Source organism: Oryctolagus cuniculus, chromosome 2, assembly GCF_964237555.1.
Source record: "Oryctolagus cuniculus chromosome 2, mOryCun1.1, whole genome shotgun sequence".
Classification (NCBI taxonomy): Eukaryota; Metazoa; Chordata; class Mammalia; order Lagomorpha; family Leporidae; genus Oryctolagus; species Oryctolagus cuniculus.
Window position 1 is genome coordinate 35,026,909 of NC_091433.1, and position 26,299 is coordinate 35,053,207.

At 50.4% G+C, this 26,299-nt stretch overlaps 1 protein-coding gene and 1 pseudogene across 15 annotated transcripts in view; both read left to right on the top strand.

The window, feature by feature from the left end:
• Positions 1-1,264: 1,264 nt before the first annotated feature.
• The window catches only part of LIMCH1 (LIM and calponin homology domains 1), a 349,220-nt gene continuing 324,185 nt past the window's right edge, over positions 1,265-26,299 (top strand). For 5 of the 15 annotated variants that reach the window (XM_017350872.3, XM_017350881.3, XM_070068162.1 and 2 more), the window contains exon 1: positions 2,048-2,237. In XM_017350872.3, coding sequence (XP_017206361.3) covers positions 2,142-2,237 — 96 coding nt within the window. In that variant the 5' untranslated portion in view covers positions 2,048-2,141. Of the gene's footprint in view, positions 1,719-2,032; positions 2,238-4,246; positions 4,354-26,299 lie in introns of those variants that run through there. The other 10 variants (XM_017350869.3, XM_070068155.1, XM_070068154.1 and 7 more) reach the window with 4 other exon arrangements.
• On the top strand, positions 12,487-12,969 carry LOC138848441 (guanine nucleotide-binding protein G(I)/G(S)/G(O) subunit gamma-2 pseudogene; annotated as a pseudogene).

Sequence of the window (26,299 nt, forward strand, 5' to 3'; positions counted from 1 at the left end):
GCAACTCCCCGGCTCGGCCCCCTGGCTTCCTCATAGGGGTGATTATAGTCCTATCTTACAGGGCCTGGCATAGGGATTGAGTTCGCCAGTTATTTGTAATGCACTTAGAACAGTGCCTGGCACAGCACAAGTGCCCTGTAAGTGTTTTCAAAGTAAATAAACTGAAGCCAGTCTGACTGCAGAGCTGGTTATGGGGCAATTTCAGTCCTGCTTTGTGCTGTCTTCCTGAGTAGCAGCAGAATTGCACCACGACTGAACTCGTGCTCCAAGCAGAGACCAGAGACTTACCTGCGGAGGCATCTGGGGGCCTCCTGACACTGGCAGACACTGCTTTGCCTGCAGCCATTCTAAAGCCGTGAATCCACTCAAGTCCAGGTGACCAAGCGCACACACCTCCTACTGTTACATGCCCTGGCTGGGCCCCTCAGGGCAAGGGCTCCAGAGTGGCCTCCCAGTGGATGCCCATGCAACAAACCCACAGCAAAGCTGGTATGCCCCCGCCCCACCCCATTTGGATATGGCCTCTTCCTTCCTCACCACACTCCAGCCAGGTGGGCCCTCTGTGGGTTCCTCCACTCCCACCAAACTCATTCCTGCTAAAGGCCTTGCACCTGCTGGAAATGCTGCCTTCAGACTACTGCACAGTTCACTTTTCTCCCTCCCATGCCACCTCATCATGCCATCTCGTTCTGAGATGGCCAGCCTTGAGGCCGGGGTTGGGCACATATTGGAGCACGGGTTCGAGTCCCCACTGCTCTGCTTCTGATCCAGCTCCCTGCTAATGCTCCTGGGAAGGCAGTGGAAGATGGCCCAAGTCCTTGGGCCCCTGCCGCCCATATGGGAGACTTGAATGGAGTTGTAAATGCTTGGCTTTGGCCTGGCCTGACCCAGCCCTTGCCTCTGTGGCCATTTTGGGAGTGAACCAGCCAGATGGAAGCTCTGTGTCTGTAACTCTGCCTTATAAATAGATAATTCTTAACATAAAAAAGAAAATTCTTTCTTGATCAAGAGCTGCTGAGGAGGGTGGGAGGAAGCAGGCACGGTTGGAAACCAGGCTGCATGGGGAGCTTCTACTGTCCCTGGGCCTGGGTGGTGGGTGAGTGGGGCGGGATGAGACAGGAAACGTCCCAGGCATCTAAGGAGAGGAGCCATGAGGGAGGGCCGAGGAAACTCCCTGCTCCCATCTCTGCTGTCCTGTGCCCTCCTGCCTGCCTCCCGTCCGTCGCTAGACTCTCGGGAACCAGGACACACCAGCCAGCCTGCCAGGTGCAGGTGGAGAGGCTTCAGAAACCAGCCAGCACTCTCTCCTCCCAAGTCAATGTATCTTCCTAAGGGCTCTCACGCTCCACAGCTGGGATTACACGCCGACCCGACGCCCGCCTCGCCCTCCGTTGCCCCAGGACGGCAAGAATCCGTAGGGCAAGGAAGGTTTTTTTTTTTGTCTATTTTTTCATCTCGGTCTCCAGCGCCCAGCTCAGCTCCTAGCTCAAAGTAGGTGTGCACCTACCAGAGCCTAGGGAGGTTGCCTAGAGAGGAAAAAGCCCACGGCAGGATTTTTTTTTTTCTTGCACAAGGATCAGGGGGCGGAACACTTCCTGGCGCCAGGTCAGCGGCTGCCCCTCTTGCCCCTCTGTGGCCAGGAGGGATAGCAGGTGCCCGCGCGTCTTCCCGGTTCGGCTACCGCAGGGCCCGCTCTCCTCAGGGGCGCGTGTCTCCAGGTGAGGCCCGAGCCAGCCCCTTTGCACTGGGGACCCCTCAACCGAGCCCAGTGCGAGCGAGCGACGCGGGAGACACCCAGAGCTGGCCCTAGGTTATTTTTAGGCGCCAGCCGAGCCCCACTCGCGGGCGGCGGGGTGGGGGAGGAGAGGGCGCTCCCGGCGCCTCCGCGCTCGCTCCCGCCGGGCACTGGCTGCGCGGCCGAGCCCGGGCGGCGGCGGACAGCTGCGGCGGCGGGCAGTGCGCGCGCGGCTCCGCTCGGGGACCTGCGCTGGGCGGGGAGGGCGCGGAGGGCGGGCCGGGCGGGGGGAGCGGGCGGGCGGGAAGGGGCGGGGAGCGCGCTCTGGCGGCGGCGGCGGCGGCGGCGGCGGCGGCCGTCCTCATCCCGGCGGCCCAGCGCTCGAGTGGACGCGGGGGCTTCGCAAATGGCTTGTCCCGCGCTCGGTCTGGAAGCTCTTCAGCCCCTGCAGCCCGAGCCGCCCCCCGAGCCCGCCTTCTCCGAGGCGCAGAAGTGGATCGAGGTAGGTGCGGGCGGCTGCTGGGCGGCCTTGCAGGGACGCCCGGAGCCAGTGACCCGCGCGCTCACTGCCCGCAGGTCCGGCCTCGCCTCCCCCACTTTCTTCTGCCAGCTGCCCGGGGTCACCGGCGCGGGCCTCAGCCGAGCTGCGCCGGCCTGGCGCATTGGCAATACGGTCCCGGGTGAAGGTGGCTGCGAATGGGGGACACCGCAGTCTGGCCGTGCGCGTGGGGGCGGGAAGCCGTCGCCCGCGCCTCCATCCTCGCCGGCCCGACAATCTCAGCTCGCGCCGCTTCCAGGCGCTGCCGAGCGAAGCGCAGTGCGAGCAAAAGCGCTGCAAAGGCGCAGGAAGCGCGAGCCCGCAGGGTCGTTGGGGGCCCCGCGTTTCGGGGTGTCCCGCTCCCCGTCCCACATTCCTCCTCCTGGCCTCCCTCCCCGCCCTTCGGGAGCGCCGCTGGCCGTGTCTCCATCGAGGCGCATCCCCGCCGGAGCCTCTGGTCGCGTTCCTGGCTCCGGGTCAGGTGTGGGGCTGGCTCAGCGCGCCGGGCCTGGGAAGCCTGCACGACCCACCTGCGAGCGAGCCATCCGCATAGATGCGGGCTCGGCCATTGGCAGAGCCCGCTCCTTTCCCGAGATGGAGGGGGTGGGTTCGGAGGGATCGGGGATCAGGGCCGGCTGGCAGTTTTCACATCTTGAACGACTCTGGCAGGCCAGGGAAATCACCGGAGCGCTCGCTGGGCCATCCTGATTCCTGATGTCTATCTGGAGAGGCAGCTTGGTAGCCCTGCGCTTTCCAAAATGACCTGTGTGCAAGGGCTGGATCGCCCGGGGCGCCCCAAGGGGGCAAGGTGGCCCCCCTCTGTGACCGGTACCGGGAGCCAGTGCTCAATGCGGGGTGGGAGGAGTGGGGGAGGGGGCTTTTTCTTGATGCGTGGTGGAAGGTGAATTTGGTCCTCATCCCGTAGTGACCGGCAACCGTCTTGGGCCGCTAACTGAAAGGCGGAAGCGTCATGACCGCAATGATGAAGCGTCTTATTGCTGGGACTGCCACTGGGCGCCCAGCCCCCGCCTTGGGGACCGCGGACCTCAGAATGCTCCTGGGGTGCTGGAGCTCCCAGCTCCGATGGTGCTGCAGATTTAAGCCCGATGAGCTGCCTGCAGAAACCAGGGGCACTAAATGCAGCTCCACTGCTCCAGCTGGGGGGGTGGGGGAGGGCGGGCTATACCCTCCAGGGGTACCTCCCGCCAGCAAGTGCTGCTCAGAGTTTAGAAACATCTCTTTTAAAACAGGGGTGAGGAAACAGGGGAGTGGGCTCGAGGCTGTGCCTCTGAGGGCGCCAGACATGAGAGCTCAGCAGTAGATGAGGAAAGATGCTGGCTTTTTATTTTTGGTATGTGGATGGAAGGTCTTGGCATGGGACAGGTGTTTTTGTCCTGCTGCAGACCTGAGGTCATGGGCTGCCTCAATGGGGGCGTTTCTAACCCCACAGACTTAGGGGAGTCAGCTAACTGTGTTTTTTAAGGTCCTTGGACTTTAAAATTCTCAGGAGAGCTTTAGGGTGCGGTGGGTGTGAGGGAGGCTGGAAGAGCCGAATTGGTTTACTAGTCTTGAAGGCAGGAAGTGAATTATTCGCGGTTTCCTCGGTTGTAACAGTGGCATACCTACTGTGGCATAGGTTACATACAGGAAAGCTCACACAGCTGAAGTGCAGAACTGCTTGGATTTTGACCTTGGCCATCACCGCAGCCCCCAGCTAGATGCAGGTTACCTGACAGGCTGCTTTAAGTGGTGATACATTGCTGGCTAACCACTCTACAGGGCACACTGTGAGCTTGACAGCCAGGTTTAAGAACAGGGGGCAGGGGCTCCTTTAGAAAGCAGGCCGTTTGGCATGATTCCTGGTGCTTTACTCCTCTGCCCCAAGTAATGGGACATGTGGGGCTGTGGGGCTGGCCGCCAGGGCGCACGCGGGACGTGCATTATTGAAGCAGCCTCTCTCCTTTCCTTTGCAGGAGTTGGGTTTCACAGCCAGGAGAGCTTCCTCCCTTCCCAGGCTCTAGAAAAACGTGTTTGCTCCAAGAAACATGGAGACCTACCCCTTCCTGCCCTGCAGTGGCATGTACGAACCTGGGACCCTGGGGGCAGTAACGGAGGCTTGTATTCAGTTGCCCGGTGAGCCAGGATTTCTGCGCGCCTAGAGCAGTAAGGTAGCACTCCTGTGCGCTGTCCCGGGAGGGTGATCCTGAGCCAACTGTGTCTCTGTTAGGGGCCCATTGTCTGTGGTAACGTCCTCTTCGTTGGGAGGGCTTTTGTTTTTCCCTTTTGTTCAGCTGGTGATTAAATTTCCCACTGGCTTTTTGCCCCCTCTTTTTGAGTAGTCAGGAATTTCACTCTCTCAGAAACCTGTTCCCTTGGGTGCAGCAGGTTAATAAACAAGCTTTGCTGCTTGCCTGTCCCTCATTCCTCCGTCTTCCTTGAGTTGGGGGTGACTGAGAAAATGTTACTCCTAATCCAGGCTCTGGGATCAGGCTCCAGGACATAACTCCTCAGTGAGGAATGGCTCAGGCGCAGCCTCGGCTGTTTGAGGACTCTGTCACTGGGCAGGAAGTGTGGCCTGGGAACGGGGTCCCCGTGTCACCCCACCCCCTGACTTCTGCCTTGGCTGGCATGGAGCTCGCCGTGTCATGACCCAAGAGAGGACAGCTGAGACACCCAGGTCAGTGCCTCTTCCTCCGGGTAGGAGCAGGCTGTGTGGGTTGCTGTGGGTTCGGGGAGACCCTTCGAGGAAAAGGCAAGCTTCAGGTATGAGTTCTGGCCCCCAGCAGCTTGGGGCAGGGCTCACTTCCTCCCACATTCCTTTCTCACCCGGTCTGGGGCAGCAAGTGCGGCTCAGGGGCCAGGAGGTCACACTTTGGAGCTGGCTTTCCTCAGTTTGCATCCCCAGTCTATTGTCACGGAGCAGGAGATGACCTTGGCCAAGCAGCTTTTTCCTCCTCTTCTGGTTCCAAGTGTTTTCTTTGAAAGAGCGCTAATTGTTAACAACAATAACCAAAATAACAAAGAGATAGTGTTGAAAGGATCTGTAAAACAGGATGCTAATAATAGTTCACCTACTTCTTAGGCGTGCTGTCAGGTCTAAATAAGTTAATATGTCTAAAATGCATAGATTAGACTCAGTACGTAGGCAGTGCTGTGTAAGCGATGGTTAGGGTATCATCACCATCCCTGTTACTATTACTCTTACTGCCCCAGTACTATCACTGCTATTGTTGTTGCTACTGTTATTGCCATTGTTCTGTAAATAACAACTAAGATTTTTCAGAACCCTTAATTTCCAGTGTAGAAAATATAATAATTCTGTCATCTACTGATTTTGTCCTATTAACTTTATAAACTGTGGGTCCGTGGCCTAGAATTACATGTGACTTGTTACTGTAACTTGCATTAAAAGTGATTTCAGGATCAGAAGAAAACCTGTAATATCTGCTCACAGAATGATCCTGGTAATCCCACAAGATGTAGCCAGTTATTCCTCAGTGTTATGCTGCATCTTTAAGTTCAGTGCATGGCCTTTGCTACCAGGCTCCAAACAGAATGAATGCCCGGTGCCTCTCTTACAGACAGGCCAATGTTAAATCATGCAAGTGGTGAATGTCCAGCTCGTCATCTCAAATGCAGCAGGGTTTTGTTCGCTCAGGTATGTTCACTCTTGCTAAGAAAAAGAATACTTCTCCCACTGGTTCTTCTTCCCATCACTGCTTTCCACTCCAATGGTGTTTATTGAGTTACAAGAGTTTGTCAGTAGGTGGTTGATTCTAATGCTCCTGGTTGTCCCATCCCCTCCGCCTGTCCACTCAGCACAGTATTTAGCTGCTGTAATCTGTAGCTGTTCTCTGCTTTGCCAAACCCTTTCTGGAGGAACAGATGTCCCTTCAACTTGGTTTCAGTTGTGATTTGGAACAGGTTGCCTGGTCTTAGGGAGGGGCTGGAAGTTTCACCCCAACTCAGCGGTACTTGGATGTCCTGGTTCCTTTGACTTTAATCATAGCCTGCCCATGGGGCCTGGTGAGAAATACAGTCTTATTTGTGACCTAATCCATATTTCACATGAGTGGGAACTAGGGCTGGTGGGGATCAATTTGTCATCTTTCCTCCTTCTCTCCTGCCCATGTGGAGTTATTTTCTTATTCATCTAGGCCCCGGTACTCAAGATGAAAAGAACTCAGGGTACTGTAGCTCTCTGAGACTGAAAGAAGTTGTATTGTTTGGCAGCGGGGACGATTTATGAGTGGCCTTTGAGGTACTCTAGCATTCAGTGGCCAGTGATATATGACACTTGTGATGTCATGTTATAAGTTATGTAGGAGTTCTAATTTTCCGCCTCTGTAGGGACTTGGTGACTCTTACGTGGTTTCCTTAAATGAAGATTTAATGTTGCTGTGGTCCTCCAGCTCTGCATGGAGATCTGAGGAAGAGGAAGAAAAACCTTTCTTGTGGGATCCAGAAAGGAGTGGTGGTCTGAATAGATATGTAAATCAGAACATCTTTCTCACCATGACATTTAAATAGTCCAGCTTGTTTGTAGACAGGCTGCCATGACACACAGTGCTGTCACGTGGCAGGAGAACAGTGAGGTCCCACAGATTTGGGGAGAAGGGAGGTGAAATGGGAGGTGGAGCTGGCACTTCTTGCCCCAGCATCTCCCTGGAAACCAATCGCATCAAGCACACTACAGATGGGCGGGCTGAGCCACCAGGGAGGGTTAGGGTGAGGCTTCTGTTCCCAGGCCCTGGCTCTGTTGGCCCCTGTTCTCCACTGATGGGTGACAATGGAGCCATGATGAAGACATCTGGCCTTGATTCTATGAGTGGCAGGCAGTGCTAGGTGGACCGAGGCAGCTCTAGGAGAACAGGAAATTGGCCCAGCAGCTTCTTGTTTTGCTTTTGATGATTTTGGAACTTAAATGTGTCATAGGTAGGAGATACTATAACAATCATAATGATAATTTCAGTAACACTGCTGATCAAAGCTAGATTTATTGAGTGCTCACTATGTGTTGGCTTTGGGCTAATGCGAATTGTACACACTGATCTTTATAAATCAGTACGGTTCTCCCCACTTAGAGATGGGGAGATTGAGGCTCTGAGACTTTATATTTTGCCCTGTGTTGCAAGTAAGTGTCTGAGTGAGAACATTAATTCAAAGCATCCTTTTTTTTTTTTAATAAAAGATATTTTACTTATTTGAAAGACAGAGTTAGAGAGAGGGGGAGAAAGAGAGAGAGCTTCCATTCGCTCGTTCACTCCCCAGATGGCTGCAATAGATGTATTGGATGCTGGTGTTGCATGTGGCAGCTTAACCCATTATAGCACAATGCCGGCCCCTAATGTATCCTTCTTCCTATTTATGAACATATATATCAAGATGGGCAAAGTTTGCAGCTGAGGAAATTGGGGCTTCTAGGAGTCTGGATGGTGGTCTAGTGCCACCTGGTTGGTAAGTACTTATTCAAGTCAGGATTCAAACCCGGGCTGTCTGACTTCACAGCCCTTGTTACCTGAATCCTCATATTGCTTCCCACATTTAGCACTGCGTGTAAATATTCCTGTAAGGACCAAGCTTTCTGTTCCTGGGACTGTGCAGAGGTCCCCTCTGCCCTGCTGTTTCCCCTCCATCAGGGCAGGATGGGGGGTTCAGGAGCTGAAGTTGCCCAGGCCTCCCTGTTCCCCGGAGTGCGCTCCCTTTGAACTGCGAGACTGAGGGTCCCCCTCACTTGGAGTGCTCAGTGCTTCTAGGAAAGCCCCTGGCAAGAAGAATCTAGCTCCTCCCCTTTGCTTGCTGCCATCAAGCCCGGCCTTTCTAATGGGGAGCTGGGCAGTGGGGTCACGTGCAGTCCAGAGGTGCTAGAATGCCCTTTCGTGTCCGGCTGTCACTGCGGCGGGCCCCGCCTCCTTTGCTGAAGTTTTATTAGGACAGATGGGTGATGGTCGTTTTTAAATTTTTGTAGCTTGCTACTTTCTTTTATTTCTAGAGGACAGATGATAAGAAATGTCATGTTTCTGAGTGTTAGAGAACATGGCTCTCTTGTTCTAACTTTGTCTCCCGTGCCTGGTCCATAGTGAGTATGAATGAATGCACGTCCATGTCCATGTTGATCTCAGCATTTGCTAATGGAGGGGCAGGCGTTTGGCCTTGCCATTAAGGTCATGGATCAGATGCCCGTGTCCCACACTGAAGTGCCAGGGTTTGCATGTCAGCTGTGGCTCCTGACTCCACCTTCCCTCTGGTGCAGACCCTGGGAGACAGCAGGTGATTGGCTCAAGTAGCTGGGTTCCTGCCATCCACGTGGGAAACCTGGATTGAGTTACTGGCTCCTGTCTCTGACTCTAACCCACCCTGGATGTTGTGGGCTTTTGGGGAGTGAACCAGCAGATGTCTTTTTCTCTATATCTACTTTTCAAATAATAAAGAACTTGCTAATGGAGAAGCTTTGGTGACTTAAACGCTTACATTCCCTAGGGAATTTGGTTAAACACCTAGTATGGTTCTCCAAATATGGGTGGGAAGAGACTTCTTTTCAAGGCACTGATGTGTTAAGTGCTGTTGGCACACCTGTGTGAGGCCCTTGCCACTCTCACCCCTTCCTGAGAATGCTCCCACCTGGACAAGATTTCACCTGGAAGCAGGTTTGTTGTTGAGTTCGGCCAAGAGGCAGTTCTTTCCATGCAATATCGGCAGCCTCTCCCGTGGCATCCAGGTCCCTGCTGATGCGCTGAAGACCTTGGAGGGGGCAGCTCTGTGGCTGCTGGGAATCTTGGCTGATAGTTGACAGTGCTGTCACCTGCATTCCTTCTAACCATTATCATTTTATGTTTTGGCCTCTGTCTGCATGTTTGAGAACGGAATCAGTTAACATTGGGTGATTTTTGTCTATACTACTCTCATTGGAACAGATTTTCTTTTTAAGCTGAGTTCATTATTCTGTGATTGTAAAAAAATATACAAAACCTCTTGGTATAATTCTCTTTCATTTGTTCTTAAGGGTGTGTGTGTGTGTGTGTGTTGACATTGGAGGCCAAAGAAAGGTATCAAATATGATTGTTTTTTGGGAGACTTGTAGGGTGGGGAAAAGGATGCCTTTAGTACAATTACTTGAGAGAAGGACTGTGTTTTTAAGTAATTGAGAAATACAAAGATACTAGAACCCAGCAGGTTACTTGATAATATAGGAGAAAAATAGTCCTTAAAAAAAGAATGACGGAACATTGGAAAAACTTCTGCCTGGACGTGAGGGGTTATTTCTCGCTCTGCAAGAAGGGATGACGTCATGGGATTCAGTTCTGCTCTGGTACAATTCCATGTTTGTGGTATTGCAAACACCGCTTCCAAAGAGATGTCCTCATACGTCGAGCCCTGATGGAATGGCCATTGTATCTCAGGGAGTTATCTTTGGAATCAGGGAAAAGCTAGGTGATGTAGTCATATAACGTGCATCTCTGGACTAGCTTCGCTGATGCCTTTGCCTCCTGTACATATGCTGAGACCTTGAGAGGCAGCTGTTGGCTGGGCTGGGAACTCACTGTTTTCCCACTGCCCTGGATGGTATCTGTGGTGCCAGCTCTGGGGCGACTAGAGCAGGGTGCAGCCTGGCTGTCCGGTCAACCTTGGAAGTTAGGAATGCACCCCACCCATCCAGCCCTAAATAGCCCATTAGGAGGCCTTGGAAGAACCTGCACTTTTTCAGTAAAGGTCAAGGGCAGAAGAGCTTGTGGCTTTTTCTTTTCCACGTCCCAACACTGTAAAAATTTTTTCTTAGCCTTATTTTTCACCAAGTGAGCTGTACCAAATGAGGAATGGAAGTGGTACTGATTGTGTGGAAGACATAATCTTTTCTTCTCCTAGGATGCATTTTTAACATTTTAACTTGACCCTGAGTTTTTTAATTGAATATTTTATTCTCATTGAAATCGAATGACAGCTCAGTCAACTGGTTTAAATGGTGAATATTTTTATTTAAAGCTAATTCTTTAGCTTGGCTATCTCTTGTTTATAAGTTTGCTTCATTGTTAACAATGGTCAAAAGGAGCGCTAATGTATAAAAGTGTGCTTTTAAAATTCCCATGAAAAGTGTTTACTGAACTCCAGTGTCGCAGTAAGCGTAGTGCTAGGAGCCAGGTGCTAAACAAAATAAACTTGGTTCCTCATGAAATGTATAGTGTAGTGGGACTGGTGCTGTGATGCAGCGGGTTAACGCCCTGGCCTGAAGCGCCGATATCCCATATGGGCGCCGGTTCTAGTCCTGGCTGTTCCTCTTCCAATCCAGCTCTCTGCTATGGCGTGGGAAAGCAGTAGAAGATGGTCCAAGTCCATGGGCCCCTGCACCCACGTGGGAGACCCGGAAGAAGCTCCTGGCTTTGGATCAGTGTAGCTCTGGCTGTTGCAGCCAAATGGGGAGTGAACCAGTGGATGGAGGACCTCTCTCTCTCTCTGCCTCTCCTTCTCTGTATAACCCTGACTTTCAAATAAATAAATAAATCTTAAAAAAAAAAATAAAGACTTTGGAAATTTATATTCATTAAATAAAAGTTAAAAAAAATTGTAAAAAAAAATAAATAAAGGGCCGGCGCCGTGGCTCACTAGGCTAATCCTCCGCCTAGCGGCGCTGGCACACCGGGTTCTAGTCCCGGTTGGGGCGCCGGATTCTGTCCCGGTTGCCCCTCTTCCAGGCCAGCTCTCTGCTGTGGCCCGGGAGTGCAGTGGAGGATGGCCCAAGTGCTTGGGCCCTGCACCCCATGGGAGACCAGGAGAAGCACCTGGCTCCTGGCTCCTGCCATCGGATCAGCGCAGTGCGCCGGCCGCAGCGCGCCGGCCGCGGCGGCCATTGGAGGGTGAACCAATGGCAAAGGAAGACCTTTCTCTCTGTCTCTCTCTCTCTCACTGTCCACTCTGCCTGTCAAAAAAAAAAAAAAAAAAAAATAAATAAATAAATAAATAAAGAGAAACCTATAGTGTAGCAAGGGTGGGGCGGAGAAAGACAGTGACCAGTAAATGTATTGATGTGAGCTGAGATGCCTGCCATTTAGAGAAAGAATTGGGGGGGGGTACTCTATTTAAAGACATTCGTCTTTTTTAGTGCCATTATATTGATTTAAAGACAGGGTCTCTCTCTCTCTCTCTCTCTCTCTCTCTCTCTCTCTCTCAGACACACACACACACACACACACAGAGAGAGAGAAAAAGAAATCTCCCATCCACTGGTTCGCTCTCTAAATGCCCGAAACAGGCAGGAACTAGGAGTTTCACCCGTGTCTCCCACGTGGGTGGCAAGGACCCAGTACTCCCTTGATGTGCATCAGAAGGAAGCAGAGCTGAGGCTTGAACTGGACAACCAGGCACTCTGCTATAGGATGAGGGCGTCCCAAGTGGCGTCTTAATCATTGTGCCACACACCCACCCCAAGAAATGTGCTCTTTACATGGACCAGGGCTCTGTGAAAGTAATAATTAAGTTAACACCATTGAAGGATTCTAAGCAGGAGACTTAGATTGATGTTGATTTTGGGAAAAGACTGGAGTGTGAATGTAGTACATGCTTTTATTATGAATATGCCTGGAATAAAGGTGGGGTAGAGATACTCTTACAGGGGCTGGCACGTGGTGTAGCAGATAAAAGCCGCCGTCTGTGGTGCTGGCATCCCCTATGGGGGACTAGTTCGAGTCCTGGCTGCTCCACTTCTGAGCCAGCTCTCTGCTATGGCCTGGGAAAGCAGTGGAAGATGGCCCAAGTCGTTGGGCCCCTGCACCCACATGGAAGACCCAGAATAAGTTCCTGGCTCCTGGCTTTGGATCAGCTCAGCTCCAGCCATTGTGGCCATTTGGGGAGTGAACCAGTGGATGGAAGACCCCTCACTCCTGCCTCTGCCTCTCTATAGCTCTGCCTTTCAAATAAATAAATAAATAAATAAATAAATATTTAAAAAATAAAAGCTCTTAGAATTCTGCAGGTGGTGTGTGTGTATATGTGTGTGTGGAGCTAAGTCAGAAATTCTCAAACATTCTTGGAGGCACTGAACTATGATCCTCTGAACCTTTTACACTCAAGGCGTGGATAACATAAGAACCCTTCGAGGCAGCAGATTTGAGAACTAATGCACCGGAGAGGCAGGAATGATGAGCAGGATTTGGGCTAACACTCATGGCAGAGCAGGATTGAGGCTGATGATGTGAGACCATGGACATTCTAGAAGAAAAGGGAAACCATAGCTCAGAGCCGAAATGCCAAGACTTGTTGAGTGACCTGTTGAGTGCATGTTACAAACCAGGGCTGCCAGGGAAGCCTCCGGCTTTGGGAACTGAAGAGTGTGTCTGAGAAGTCCGTCCAGCACTCTGATGGCCAGCAACAACACCGCCAGCATAGCACAAACCAGGAAGCTTCCAGCGCAAGATGGAAACCAACATGGAGAGGATGCAGGTCTCCAAGGCAGCGGCAGATGTGATGGCCTACTGCAAAGTGCATGGCAAGGAAGATCCCCTGCTGACCCCCGTGCCGGTGTTGGAAAACCCATCTAGGGAAAAGTTTTCCTGCGCCGTCCTTTAACTCTTCCCGAGGAGGCAGAAGTGCCTCGGGCTCGGGGGACACTGATGTTAGTTTGTAGTGCAAAGTGGGCGTCTTTCTCATCCACAGCATTTGAAGGAGAGGGAGGAGGAGTGTCCAGTTGAGTCCAGGCTGTGCGTGTTTAAAGAGCTGGTCCCCTTTAGGAGAATGAACGCCGATCCTGGGCTAAGAGATCTGGCTCTGCAGCTCTGCCTGGCAGAAGGGAATGTAGAAAAATACAATTGGGGCCACTTTTTTCTGCTCTCTCTTCCCCAAACCCTTTGTTTCTGCTTCATATTTAAAAATGAAAGTGATAATAAAAGACGCCTTCTAGTAGGAGTGGTGGAGAAGACTTTGGGATTTATATTCAGACCAGGACCCTGGGGTTAAAATTCTTGGATAAAACAGGGGCTGCGGAAAGTGCCCCTGCAAGAAATTGGCTTGCTTTTTGGTGGCACAGTGGAGCAGTTTCATGTGAGGCTGAGTGGTGGCCTGCTTGGTTTTAGGGGGCTTTATAGACTAATAAAGATGGAATTTGGGGAGCCCCTTAAATGGTGACTCTGGAGGTCTGTGAGTGAGGTGCCTTTCAGCATTTGAACCCATCATCTCTGGACTCACTCCCCACCACCACCACCCTTGCTTCCTCAGAGTCCAGTATGGCTGCCAGAGAGAGGTCGTCACATCCTCTTCCCAGGAAGCAGCCTGGAGGAAGGGAAAGTGAAGAGTGCCTCCTTCCCTTCTAAGGTGCCTTCTCGGAAATCCTTCCTGATACTTCTGCTTCCATGTTATTGTCCAGACCTTGTAACATGGCCATTCCTGGTTGTGTAGGAGGTGGCGGCGGGTGGTAGGGAGTCCCCAGAGAAGGGACCCCAGGCAGCATAATGCCCAATGGCAGACTGGGTCCTCAGGAGAATGGGGGGGTAGGGATACCCTGGAATGCCCCTTCTCCACTTCCCCAGGGACAGAGCCTTTGAAGAGAGACCTAAATGTGACAGCTCCCCGATTCCTCTAAGCCCATGCGTCTTTCCCTTCGGCATGCACACCTGGTCCTGTGTAGTCACCTGTGTTAGGTAAGTTGTCATATTGCGCCGTCATGAGTGTTTTGTTGTATGGGAACTGCTTCCTTTGATAGTTCCCGGAGCTCCTGTGGCCAAGGACCGGGGCTTAGCCATGTGCTCCTGGCCAGGCCCCCACCTGTGAATTGCTCAGTGACTCCGGGCCCAGCGACAGTCGCCTGATTGGCACTTGGACTCAGCCGTGGCAGAGAAAATAGACTCTGTTGCTGGCCTGACAGGAAGCAAAGGGTTTTATTTATTTATTTTGGTAGAGTGATTATAAAAAGCAGTGTAGCCACTAGTTGCCTGGAGACAGTCAGTGATTGGTGGTTGCCCAGTTGGCTCTCGCACAGGTGGTATCAGCTGAAGGAATTATCTGGGGGAGCCAACCCTCCCCTCAGGTTAGACAAGGCTAGGGCTCATTGAACTTGGGATTCCTGACTACAGAGCCGGAGCAAACACCTCTTCTCTTTAAATAAATATGCCCTCTGCATTTAGCCCTGGGACTCTCACCTTTCTTCCCTGCCTCAAAGGAAGCGCTCAGCCCCCTCTGTCCCACCTGCTGTGGAAGCCCACCTGTTTTCCGCTTCTCGGCAGGAGAGAAAGGTTTGTACTTCCAGTTACAGCGTGTCTGAACACAAGTGAGCGCTGCCGTGGCGGGCACCTGTTTGAGTTCTGTTTGGCTACACTAGATGACATTCTCAAAGGAACATCAAAACCTACAAACACAGCACCCAGTAGCTGACGTTAATGAGCAACCACGGCAGTGACCATTCGTTGTCGCAACCAGTGATGCCACTGAGAGACAGCGTCCTGTCCACCTTTCCCTGGGAAAGTGAGCAAGAGGGCCTGGGGAGCTGAGTGGTGTCATCAGCCGGCAGACGTGGTGGCTGCCTCTTGCTGCAGGGACCTTGCGAGGGCGTCGGTGACAAGTGGCAGCCTGATTTGTCACGTTTCAAGGGTTGATGGAATGTGATAACGTGGCTAGTTTGGTGCCAGATACAAAGCTAATAGCAGCCAACACTCTTGCAGAGCACGGTTGGAGGGCCAGGGCCAGAGCAGGTGCTGGCTTGAGTTAGAGAAACGATGTATGTCGCATCCACACCTGAAAAGTGCTGGCACACCAGGGGCTTCTCCAGTGAGCACCGTTTGCCCGTGTTTTACAAATGGGAAAGCTGAAATACGGAGGTGTCGACTGATTCGTCTGATGCCACACAGTCACCAAGTGACAGAGCTGGGATCAGAACCCAGGCAGTCTGGTTCCAGAGCTTCTGTTGGTGACAGCCATGTTCTGCTGTGTCAGCCGTGACAGCTGGTTGGTGCATGTGGATATAGAAGTTTATGGGAGAATGAAATTAAATGATATGTTTATTTGGGTGCCAAAAAAAATCCATGCATTTTTTTCATAATATAAATTGTCCATAAACTTTTTGAAGATCCTTTTATGCATTTTTTTGCATGAAAATAAACTAGCCTTTATTTCATTACCCAAAAACTTTATATTGAAAAAAAAAAATACTTAGTTAAGAGACAAACAGGCAAGGAAGTTCCTATCTGCTGATTCATGGCCCAAATGCCCATGAGAGCTGGGGCTGGGCCAGGTCAAAGCCCGGGGCCAGGAACTCAATCCAGTTCTTCCACGTGTGTGGCAGGGACCCAACTAACTGAGCCAGGATCATAGTGCCAAGAAGCTGGAATTGCTGGAGCTGGGAATTAAGTCTAGGCACTCTGATAGGGGATATGGGTGTCTTAACTGTTAGGCCATGTGCCTGCCCCTCCACAAACTTTTTGACATACCCTCGTGTGTGTGTGTGTGTGTGTGTGTGTGTGTGGTTTTACACATATGAAGATATATATATATATATATGCATTGGGAAATATGACATTCCAGAGTTATCATTTGGGACCCTTTAGAAATGAAAGGGGGCTGGCTTTGTGGTGTAGTGGGTTCAGCCATCCCATATGGGCTTTGGCTTAAGTGCCAGATGTTCTACTTTCAATCCAGTTCCCTGCTAATGTGCCTGGGAAAGCCAAGGAAGATGGCCCAAGTCCTAGGGCTCCTGCCACCCACATGAGAGACCCAGATGCAGCTCCTGGCTCCTGACTTGGCCCCTTGTGGCCATTTGGGGAGTGCATAGCGGATGATTCATAGGCGCTCTCTTTCTCTCTCTCTCTCTCCCTCACATTCCCTCTCTGTAATTCTGCCTCTCAAATAAAATAAATTAACCTTTAAAAAATGACAGGAATACCCCTACAAAGATCGTGATCCCGACTAGTAACCTGATGGAGGAGCAGCCTCCGCCCTTGCTCGTTCCCGTCACTGTTAAGGTGCTGCTGTGGATCCTCCCTGGGAGGTACAGTACTGTTGGTTGCTAGGAAACAATTCGACCTATTTGGTTCCCAAGCATTCTCTGAAACTGGAGCCCTTTCAATGTTTCTAAAAAGATAAAGGTTGTCAGGAGAGTGGTTCAAACTCTAATAAAAAACTGTTTTAGGTGCAGAAAGCTGCAGAGCCAACAGGTGGAACTTTTATTTATTTTTTCTCCTAGTCCCATCATAACCCTTCCCCAGCTGCTTTCCCCTTGACTGGGCTCTGCCTCCTGCTCTGGATTCAAATAGACCTGGGTACTGAGAGGTGGAGCTGGCACCGGGTCCGTGGGACTCCCTGCTAGGCGCTGTGAGGTTCTTCATACATGGTACCCTGTTGGGTGCGTGTGTGACACAGATCTCTGCCGCCCACCACCCCACTTCAAGGCTGTCGGCTGTGCCTGTTGCAATAAGTTTTGCTCCTGTTAAGATCAGCAGGCAGGCTGGTCTCTGGTCCCATGTGGCTCCTGAGCCCCCTGCATGGCGCCCTGCCGGTGGTCCCCCTCTTAGCCTTCGCATCTGACACCTGCCTGTGCAGGGTCCCTTTCAGACCACTCACCTGGCACGGCCCTGGTGTTCTGAACAAATAAGGTGGGTTCCGCTGTGATTTCTCTTTCTGCAGTGTGATTGCATATGCCGTTGGGAAACAGGGAGTGATGCAATGATTCCTGGGAGATTTTTAAGAGCACTTTAATAGTTTGCAGCCTCGCATAGCAGTAGTTGGAAGTAAGATAGGCCGGGAGAGGTGAACACAACAGACCAATGAGGTGACCACTCCCTGTTCCTGCTCTAGGCTCCACTTGGCTTTGTGTTCATTAAATTTGGTCTCCCCAGGTCTTTCTGCATTTTCTTCTTATCTCCATAATGGAACAGCCTCAGTCTGGCCCCACACCCTTCCCTTGTGTATCCTGGTCAGCCCCTCCTTTGTTGGGTAGAATCTCACACTGATTCCGTAATAGGAAACAGAGAGCATCTTTTATCTGTGCTAGTGATTTTCAGTGTTCCTATTGTTTTTGCTAGTGCTGTGGCTACAGAGTTGAATGGGGCTTCAGTCTTCTGGCCGAGACTGTATTTTCCATTAGCCCTGTTCTTTAGTGTGTGATTTTTTTTTAAAAGATTTATTTATTTATTTGAAAAGCAGAGTTACACAGAGAGAGAAGGAGAGGCGGGGGGGGGGGTCTTCCATCCGCTGGTTCACTCCCCAATTGGCCGCAATGGTTGGAGCTGCACCGATCTGAAACCAGGAGCCGGGAGCTTCTTCCGGGTCTCCCATGTGGGTCCAGGGGCCCAAGCACTTGGGCCATCTTCCACTGCTTTCCCAGGTCGTAGCAGAGAGCTGGATTGGAAGTGAAGCAGCTGGGACTCGAACTGGTGCCCACAGGGAGTGCCGGCACAGCACTGGCCCCTAGTGTGTGATCTTTGTAGAATACAAAGTTTTTAGTGATTTGTCTTTTTTTTTTTTTTTTTTTTTTTTTTTTTTGACAGACAGAGTGGACAGTGAGAGAGACAGACAGAGAGAAAGGTCTTCCTTTTACCGTTGGTTCACCCCCCAAGTGGCTGCTACAGCCGGTGCGTTGCAACCGGTGCGCTGTGCTGATCTGAAGCCAGGAGCCAGGTGCTTTCTCCTGGTCTCCCATACGGGTGCAGGGCCCAAGGACCTGGGCCATCCTCCACTGCCCTCCTGGGCCACAGCAGAGAGCTGGACTGGAAGAGGAGCAACCGGGACAGAATCCGGCACCCGACCGGGACTAGAACCCGGGGTGCCGGCGTCGTAGGTGGAGGATTAGCCTAGTGAACAGCAGCGCTGGCCGCGATTTGTTAGTTTGGGACATTATTGATGTGTTTATGATAATAGGCATGTTGTCTCCTAGAAATGCATGGACAGTAGTATTTAGTATAGACAGTGTCTCTCACGGATGTGTTCATGCACACAGGTGGCTAAAACAACACCTGCGGTTTCCTGATGCGGGAGTCTGGGATCTTGGTCATGAGGTGGTTTTTCTAGGAACTTCACACTTTTTGTTGGCTGTGGAAGACCTTGGTCAACATTCCCAGGAGAAGCTTCTAGTGCTTTTGAAACAGGTGGTGAATTATTGCTTCCACCAACTCCCCCCCCAGGACATTTTTGGGGGAGTTTTGTACTTAAAGCAGTGTTCTTCTCCCCAAGGGACCCCACAGGAGTTACTTATTGTGAGTGGGGAGTTCTTGGAGGGGAGTTGGAAATGAGGACGCGCAGATTTGAGAGTAGCCACTTGTCTGCAGGTACTGACTTAGGTTTAGTTCCCACAGCTGCATGGAGGCCTCTCAGTCTACGACATCCGCGATTTGTGTCCGTTTGGGACATCATTCCTTGTCGTATTTTTAGGAGCATGTTCTTAAGATTCAGTAGCGAGGGGCCGGTGCCGTGGCTCACTTGGTTAATCCTCCGCCTGCAGTGCCGGCATCACATTTGGGCACCGGATTCTGTCCCGGTTGCCCCTCTTCCAGGCCAGCTCTCTGCTGTGGCCCGGGAGTGCAGTGGAGGATGGCCCAGGTCCTTGGGCCCTGCACCCCATGGGAGACCAGGAGGAAGCACTTGGCTCCTGACTTCGGATTGGCGTAGTTCTGGCCGTAATGGCCATTTGGATGGTGAACCAATGGAAGGAAGACCTTTTTCTGTCTCTCTTTCTCACTGTCTAACTCTATCTGTCAAAAAAAAAAAAAAAAAAAAAAAAAAAAAAAAGAAAAGAAAAGAAAAGAAAAAAGACTCAGCAGCGTATGAGATAAATGGGGTTTGTTGCATTTGTGGGGTTTATATTCTGCCAGGAAGGACAGACCCAGAATGCAGTCGGGATTTCCTTGTTCTAGGGACTGTGAGGGAAGCCTCTTTCAGAAAGTGCTGTTTAAGCTGAGACCCGAAGGTCGTGCAATGGTTGACCATATTAAGAGGGGCAAGAAATCACATTTTCGGAGGAGGCTCGAGGCTGAGTAGACACTTCGTGGGGGGAGCTAAGAGAGCAGGAGTGCTGGGAGTCAGCGTGGAGGAGGTGTGGGGGAAGCGGGGCCAAGCAGCAGGGGGGCTGCCCTGCCCTTCTGCAGCAGGCAGGGACCCTCAGCCTGGGCCAGGGCTGGCTGTCTCTTGGAGGACAGTGATTATTAAGTCTGCTCCAGTGCCCTCAAATGACCATAGTGCATGACTAACATAATTTAGTCATGGCTGATGTTGGTGAGAGCTAACCACCTAGCAGGCCCTGTTCTAAGTAGCTGACCTCTCCACCATTCTGAGTTAGGCACAAGCGGTCACTGCTCCCACTGTGCACAGTACACTGGCCAAAGGTCACACAGTCAGCGGGCAGAGCTGCTCCACCAACCCGAGCAGTCTGGGAGCCTTCCCTGCGTGATGGGGTGTGCCACGGGCTCTCCTCCAGGGGTGTCCCGGAGGGCTGTTGGTAATGCAGAATGATACTGAAGAGCTGGGTGTGGGCGGTGGAGTTAGGGCTTGCCTAGGGATGCTGGAGGCCAATGTTGGCTCAAGACATGATCTCAATATTTTTAAATTAACTCCAGAGTCAAGTCTTCTAATCCAGTGTGCTCCTTGACGGTTATTGCCACCTGGGAGGCAGAGCGGTCGCCTCCACCTCATCTTTTAATGCATGTGGGCACTCTGATTTCCAGGTGGCCCGTGAGCCCTGGGATTGTGCCGAGATGATAGACTATAGGGAATTTAACTTCCATCAAGAGCTATGAGTTTTGAGGTGTATTTATACATGTCGTTCTCATTTAGTTGGTTTTATATTTGGTATACATATTTAGTAATTTTCTCATTTGAAATTCATGTATGTGTGTGTGCACATGTTTTAGTTACATTCTAAGAGTGGCAGGCCCCAGCAATTCAACTCACGTTGGCTTTAGGAAAACAGTTTGTTGGTTCACTAACAGCCTAGAGGCAGATCCAGGGTTGATTGGGTGTCTCAATGATAGTAGTAAGGATGGGATCCTCCTAGCCATGCCACTGGGCGGTGCATTGTGTGTGGTTTGTGCCTTGGATTTCTGTCGCTTCTCTACCTGCCTTGCCCAGCCCTAGAAAGTCTAGGCTTTCCCACTGAGAGCTGGCTGGGAATGAGTGACTCTGGGCCTCGGAGCTGAGAGAGGACCTATCCCTCCTTCATGATGACCAGGGCAGTAGTAGATGAGTTGATTAGCTTAGGCCAATCAGATAGCACCCTGGTCCACCCCATCGGAGATCCTGGCTGTCACCCAACAGGGAAGTAGTGAATTGTCAACAGTAAAGCAGGGACTTTCAGTAGAAGAACGGGGGAAGCAGATGTCACCAGCAGTTATTCTGAACATTTTTTTTTTTGACAGGCAGAGTGGACAGTGAGAGAGACAGAGAGAAAGGTCTTCCTTTTGCCGTTGGTTCACCCTCCAATGGCCGCCGTGGCCAGAGCACTGAGCTGATCCGATGGCAGGAGCCAGGTGCTTCTCCTGGTCTCCCATGGGGTGCAGGGCCCAAGCACTTGGGCCATCCTCCACTGCACTCCCTGGCCATAGCAGAGAGCTGGCCTGGAAGAGGGACAACCGGGACAGAATCCGGCGCCCCGACCGGGACTAGAACCCGGTGTGCGGGTGCCGCAAGGCGAAGGATTAGCCTGGTGAGCCACGGCACCGGCCAGTTATTCTGAACCTTCTAATTAAAATGTGGCAACATAGGAACACAGACATGGATGGTAAAAAGAAGGAAATAATGAAAATAAACTCTGAACAGTGGCTACTTCTCGAGGTGAGCGTAGGATTATACTCTGAGGATGGTTAAAAAAAATAGATTGTTTTATTCCTATTTTTGTGAGACCAGAAAAGTGTCATCTTTTTAGAGGCATCACTGACTCAGTACTCAGCCGAGTACATCTCATTGGCTCAGTAGGCACAGCAATATGACTGAATGAAACAGACTAATTTTTGAGCTGTTGATTAAAAAAATGAAATAAAAGGTCCACTCTGGGTATTTAACGTCTCCTTTCTTTCCAACGTATGAGAACACTTCAGAAAATTCCTGCAAGATGAGTATTATCAACGGACTATGCATGGATTTCAAAATTTTTTTTGCACCAAAATGATCTTAATTCCATTTCCCCACACATTTTGAGGTGCCCTTGTATAGGGACCGTTCTCCTGGATTGTAGAGCAGAAGCTTTAGGAGAGGTTAGAAATGGGAGGAACTGATGCCAGCGTCTGAGTTGTTTCCTCCGTATCATTTCTTGTTTCTTGGGTTAGCGGGGAGCTCTTTAGACCCAGGAGCCAGAGAATGCCGCTCCGTGCCCGAGCCCTCCCCAGGCATGTGGGCCTGTCTAAAAGTGGACACAGCGGCTGTCATCTGCTGATCCTCTGCGTTGGGTGACCCAGATTGGCACAGCACAGCTGGGTCCTGTGCAGAGCGAGGCTGGGAAGGAGGAGGGTAAAAATAAAAACTGGTTGGGCAGCTTATGTGGAGCCAGGATACTTGAAAGCTCGCTGGTCATTGCTCTGCCCGTCCCTGCCCAGATTTTTACTGCACGTAAGGGACACAGGTATGATTGGAACACCTCATTTCTAGTTGCTGGATATTTGGCAAAATAATTTCTTAGCACAGGAAAATAAAGCAGGGATGTTGTTCGTTCTGTGTAGGAAATCCATTTTTTAAGATTAGAAGCTTTTGCCCTTGACATAAGTTTCTTATTTATCCCATTACCCAACATCCAAGTCTATAATAAGCTTTTTCCCAAAGGCATCTTTTTTATGGAATTACTCTGAAATAAGACCCCCTTTCTTGTTAATGAAATGAGGGAAGCTTGTCATTATAGTGGTTTTTTTGTTAACCAAAAAAACCAAACTGGACAACAGCACTTGGGGATGGGGGTCACATTATTCACTGAAAATAGCTTTTTAAGCCTGCTGTTCTTTGGCATTTTGACATCTATATTTTTAAAGTGTGAATTTGCTAATATTTGAAGCACCGGTCTTTATTATTGGAATTTTGAGAATTTTATTTTTGGCATCTGACCAAGAGATTTTTTTTGTTAGTGCAAAAGCAGATTCTGTGTCACATTTCCCTCTGTTACTGATAGCTTTGAACTACATGAGATTTTTTTTCCCTCCCAAATGCTTTGTGGCTTTTAGTGTAATCATCTCTCTGTGATCTGTAGACTGAAAATTAATTCCCCAAATGGCATTTGCCTTGCAAGAGCAATTAAAAAGGTTATTAAGTATTTATATTTAAAATATATGGGAAATGTAGCTATATCTTTTTTTTTTTTTTTTTTTGACAGGCAGAGTGGACAGTGAGAGAGAGAGACAGAGAGAAAGGTCTTCCTTTGCCGTTGGTTCACCCTCCAATGGCCGCCGCGGCCGGCGCACCGCGCTGATCCGATGGCAGGAGCCAGGAGCCAGGTGCTTTTCCTGGTCTCCCATAGGGTGCAGGGCCCAAGCACCTGGGCCATCCTCCACTGCACTCCCTGGCCACAGCAGAGGGCTGGCCTGGAAGAGGGGCAACCGGGACAGAATCCGGCGCCCCTACCGGGACTAGAACCCGGTGTGCCGGCGCCGCTAGGCGGAGGATTAGCCTAGTGAGCCGCGGCGCCGGCCTGTAGCTATATTTTTTAAAAGGTAAAATGACCTTAAAATACCCTTGTGAGGACACATTTGTGGAATAAAATTTTTTTCTGCAATGGTTATATCACCATGGTAGTTTGAAATGAGCATTCTAAGAATTTTCTTATATTTTCATTCATGAAGTTGTTAATTTATAAAAATCTATTAAGATACTGATAATAGTGATAGATTTCTTTTTTGGAATGATTGAAATATTCTGGAATTAGTGGCAAGTGTTTCCTATTTTCTTATAGTGCTTAGTGAAAATACTAAAAAATGTTTGAATAATACTTTTCTTTCAAAAATTTTTGTTTATTTATTTGAAAGACAATAAGAAGTAGGGGGGAAGGAGAAGGAGGGGTAGGGGGAGGAAGAATTCCCACATGCCCATGACAGCCTGGTTGTGGCCCAAAGCTGGGAGCTGGGAACACAATCCAGGTCTCCCACATGGTGGCAGGAACCCAGTCACTTGAGCCATCGCCACCATCAGGGTCTGCATTAGCAGGAAGCTGGAATCAGGAGCCAGAACTGGGAATCGAGCCCAGGTGCACTGATGTGGGATACGGGCATCTTGATTGGTGTCTTAATCCACCCCTGAATTGTACACTTTCAAAGGGTGAATTTGATGATATGTGAATCATATCTCAGCAACAGCAAAATCTGCCAAGAGCTCTTAATATTCTGAGTGCTGTTCTCGGATCTCAAGATATATAAACACACATGAAATTAAGACTTTTGGGTACATGTTACGTATCTCTTGGTCCAATAAGGCACTGTAATAAACCATTTCCAAACTCAGCAGCAGATGGCCATGTACATGGTATATTTTACTTTTCTTGCTCATTGGTCAAAGGCCAGCTGCACTGATTCCACTTTAAGCTCCAGGTTGGTTGTTCTTGGCTCAAGACTGTGGACTGGATTCAAGTCGGCTTCTTGTGTCTTTGTTCTCCTTGGATCAGAGGCTACCTGGGGGATGTTCTCTTTATGGCAAATGGATGACAGGTGCACCAGAGCCCAGCCAAAACCATGTAATGAATGGATTTAAAGTCTCCACTTGCATCATATCTTCTCACATTCTACTGCTAAAGCAAGTGATGTGGCCAAGTCCAAAGTCAGTGGAACAGGGAAAGACATTTCTGCTCAACAGTGGAAGGAGAAGGGAATGACTGTTTTTCCAATAAAACTCCAGTCTGTCACAAAGTGTTAGAAAATAAGTCTGCTCAGGGTTCCATGAGACTACAAAGGAAGATGCAGACATTCTTCTGGGTAGAGACTGGAATCTTTGAGGAGCTCAGTCTTGGGTTCTTTGGACTGAGTCTTTTAAAATGAGCAGGCGTTGTCACTGGGTAGAGAAGGTGAACTTGAGAAGGGGGGAGTGAGAGCAAGGGCAGAGAAGTGTCTTTTAGACCATGACAGGGTTTGGGCAGAGACGTGGAGGTGGCTTTGGGAAGCAGCAGAACTGGAGCTGAGCATGTGGAGAGAACGGCCGAAAGAGGCTGGGTTCCCTCTGTGAGGGTCTGGTGCCAGGCCTGAAGGCCTGGTGCAGGAATTAAAAGGGCTGGACTCTGGAGGCACACTGCCCGAGTTCCAAACTTGACTCTGCCTGTTGGGAACACCATGACCATGGGGAGGTTCTCAGCCTCTTTGTGCTGTACTTCATCATCGGGATTTTCAGTACCTACCTTGTGAATTGTTTTTAGGGTTAAATAAGTTAATACACATGAGGCCCTTATAAAAGTGTTTCACAGATAGTCAAGGGCTCACTAGGTGTGGCTGCTGTTAGAATGTAGTGATAGAGTTGGATCTTACCTATAAGCAATGGTGTATAACATGGATTACTTTATGACTTTCGGGGAAGATGACCTTGGTGGTGGTACTGTAGGGAATGATTGTACTGGCCAGGACTGAAGCAGGGACGCCTGAGGGTTGCTACACTGATACAGAGAAGAGACGATGGTGGCAACACCAGTGGGGAGGAACGCGACAGATGTTGAAGAGGTGAAATTGCTGAGATTTGGTGATTGGAGGCATGCAGGAGGTGAGAGAAATCCAAGGAGGCGTCGCATTTCTGGCTTGGGTAATCTGATTTCCTGGTAGGGAGCCTAGCAAGAAGAGTAACGTGAGGAGGAGGTGGGGAGGAGTGCAGGTTTGGATGTCGCTAAGGAGCCTGGGAGATCTTCAGCAGGGCTTCAGAAGCTGGGCCCAGGAGCTATGGGATTTGGGACGGTGTGGACGGTTGGGAATGAGTGCAGTGGCTGCAGCCGTGTGAGGTTTGGTGGGAGGTATGAAGGCTGAGCCGGGGAGTGTGGATTTCCTGTTGGTGCTTGAGAGTGGAGAAGGGAGATGACCAATGAGGAAGGAACATCAGGTCGCAGCAGGCTTTGTTTTATTCTGGACTGGAGGGTGGGAGAGAACTGTCCATAGCAGAACGCTCCAAGAGAGGAGTGGAGAGGGAGGCGTGGATTAGCCGACTGTGAGAGGGCATGCGATGAAACAGGTTCTCCAGCTATGCAGGGAGGGAATGGAGAGTAGAACTAAACAAGAGAAGAGACAGTTCAGATACTTGTCAAGAAAACTGTGAAAGGTCGTGTAATAGTGCATGAGTTATCCATGCTGATGATGCCAAAACATAGCTGCTGAAAACAACACTTATTTATGATTTCACAGTGCCTGTGAGTCATCAGTTTGGGAATGATTATCTTGGCCATTCTGACTTAGGCTCTCCCTTAGGTTGTGAACGAGATGCCGGTGGGGCTGCAGGCATCGGAAGGCTTGACTGGGCAGGAGGAGCTGCTTCCAGGAGGGCTCGCTCGCGTGGCTCTTGGCAGGAGGTTTTGCTTCCTGGCCGACTGGCTTCTCTGGTGGCTGCTCGTGTGTACTGATAGCATGGCAGCCGGCTTCCCCCACAGAAGAGTGAGTCAAGAGAGTGGTGAGCATGGTGACTTGGCCTCCACCTTGGATGGCCCTGTCTTCTCCAGAGGCCGTGTTCCTACCCTTAGAAGCGAGTCAGCAAGTACAGCCCACCCTCGAGAGGAAGGGATTAGGCTCCATGTTTGGGTGGGCAGGGTCTCTAAGAATTGGTGGACTTACTTAAAAACCGCCGTAAGTGGCTACAGAATCAACATGTGAATTTAGTCATAACTGTTCACCTGTTCATGTTTCATTGTTTGATCAATGGCGAGTAAAAGTTTTCTCTAGATTTGTTTTCCAAAATAGATCTAGTCCTGTAAATTATAAAGTTGTAAATGCAATAACAGTAAGCAATACAAGAGTACAGGTGCCTCTACCTTGGAATCTCTCCAATATAGGTAATCAGTGGTGATGTTTTGAAGATTGATTGATTGATTTGAAAGCCAAAGTTAAAGGTTGGGAGAGGAGGTGGGAGAGCTTCACCTGCTGCTTTCCCAGGCTCATTAGCAGGGAGCTGGATTGGAAGCTGAGTGGCTG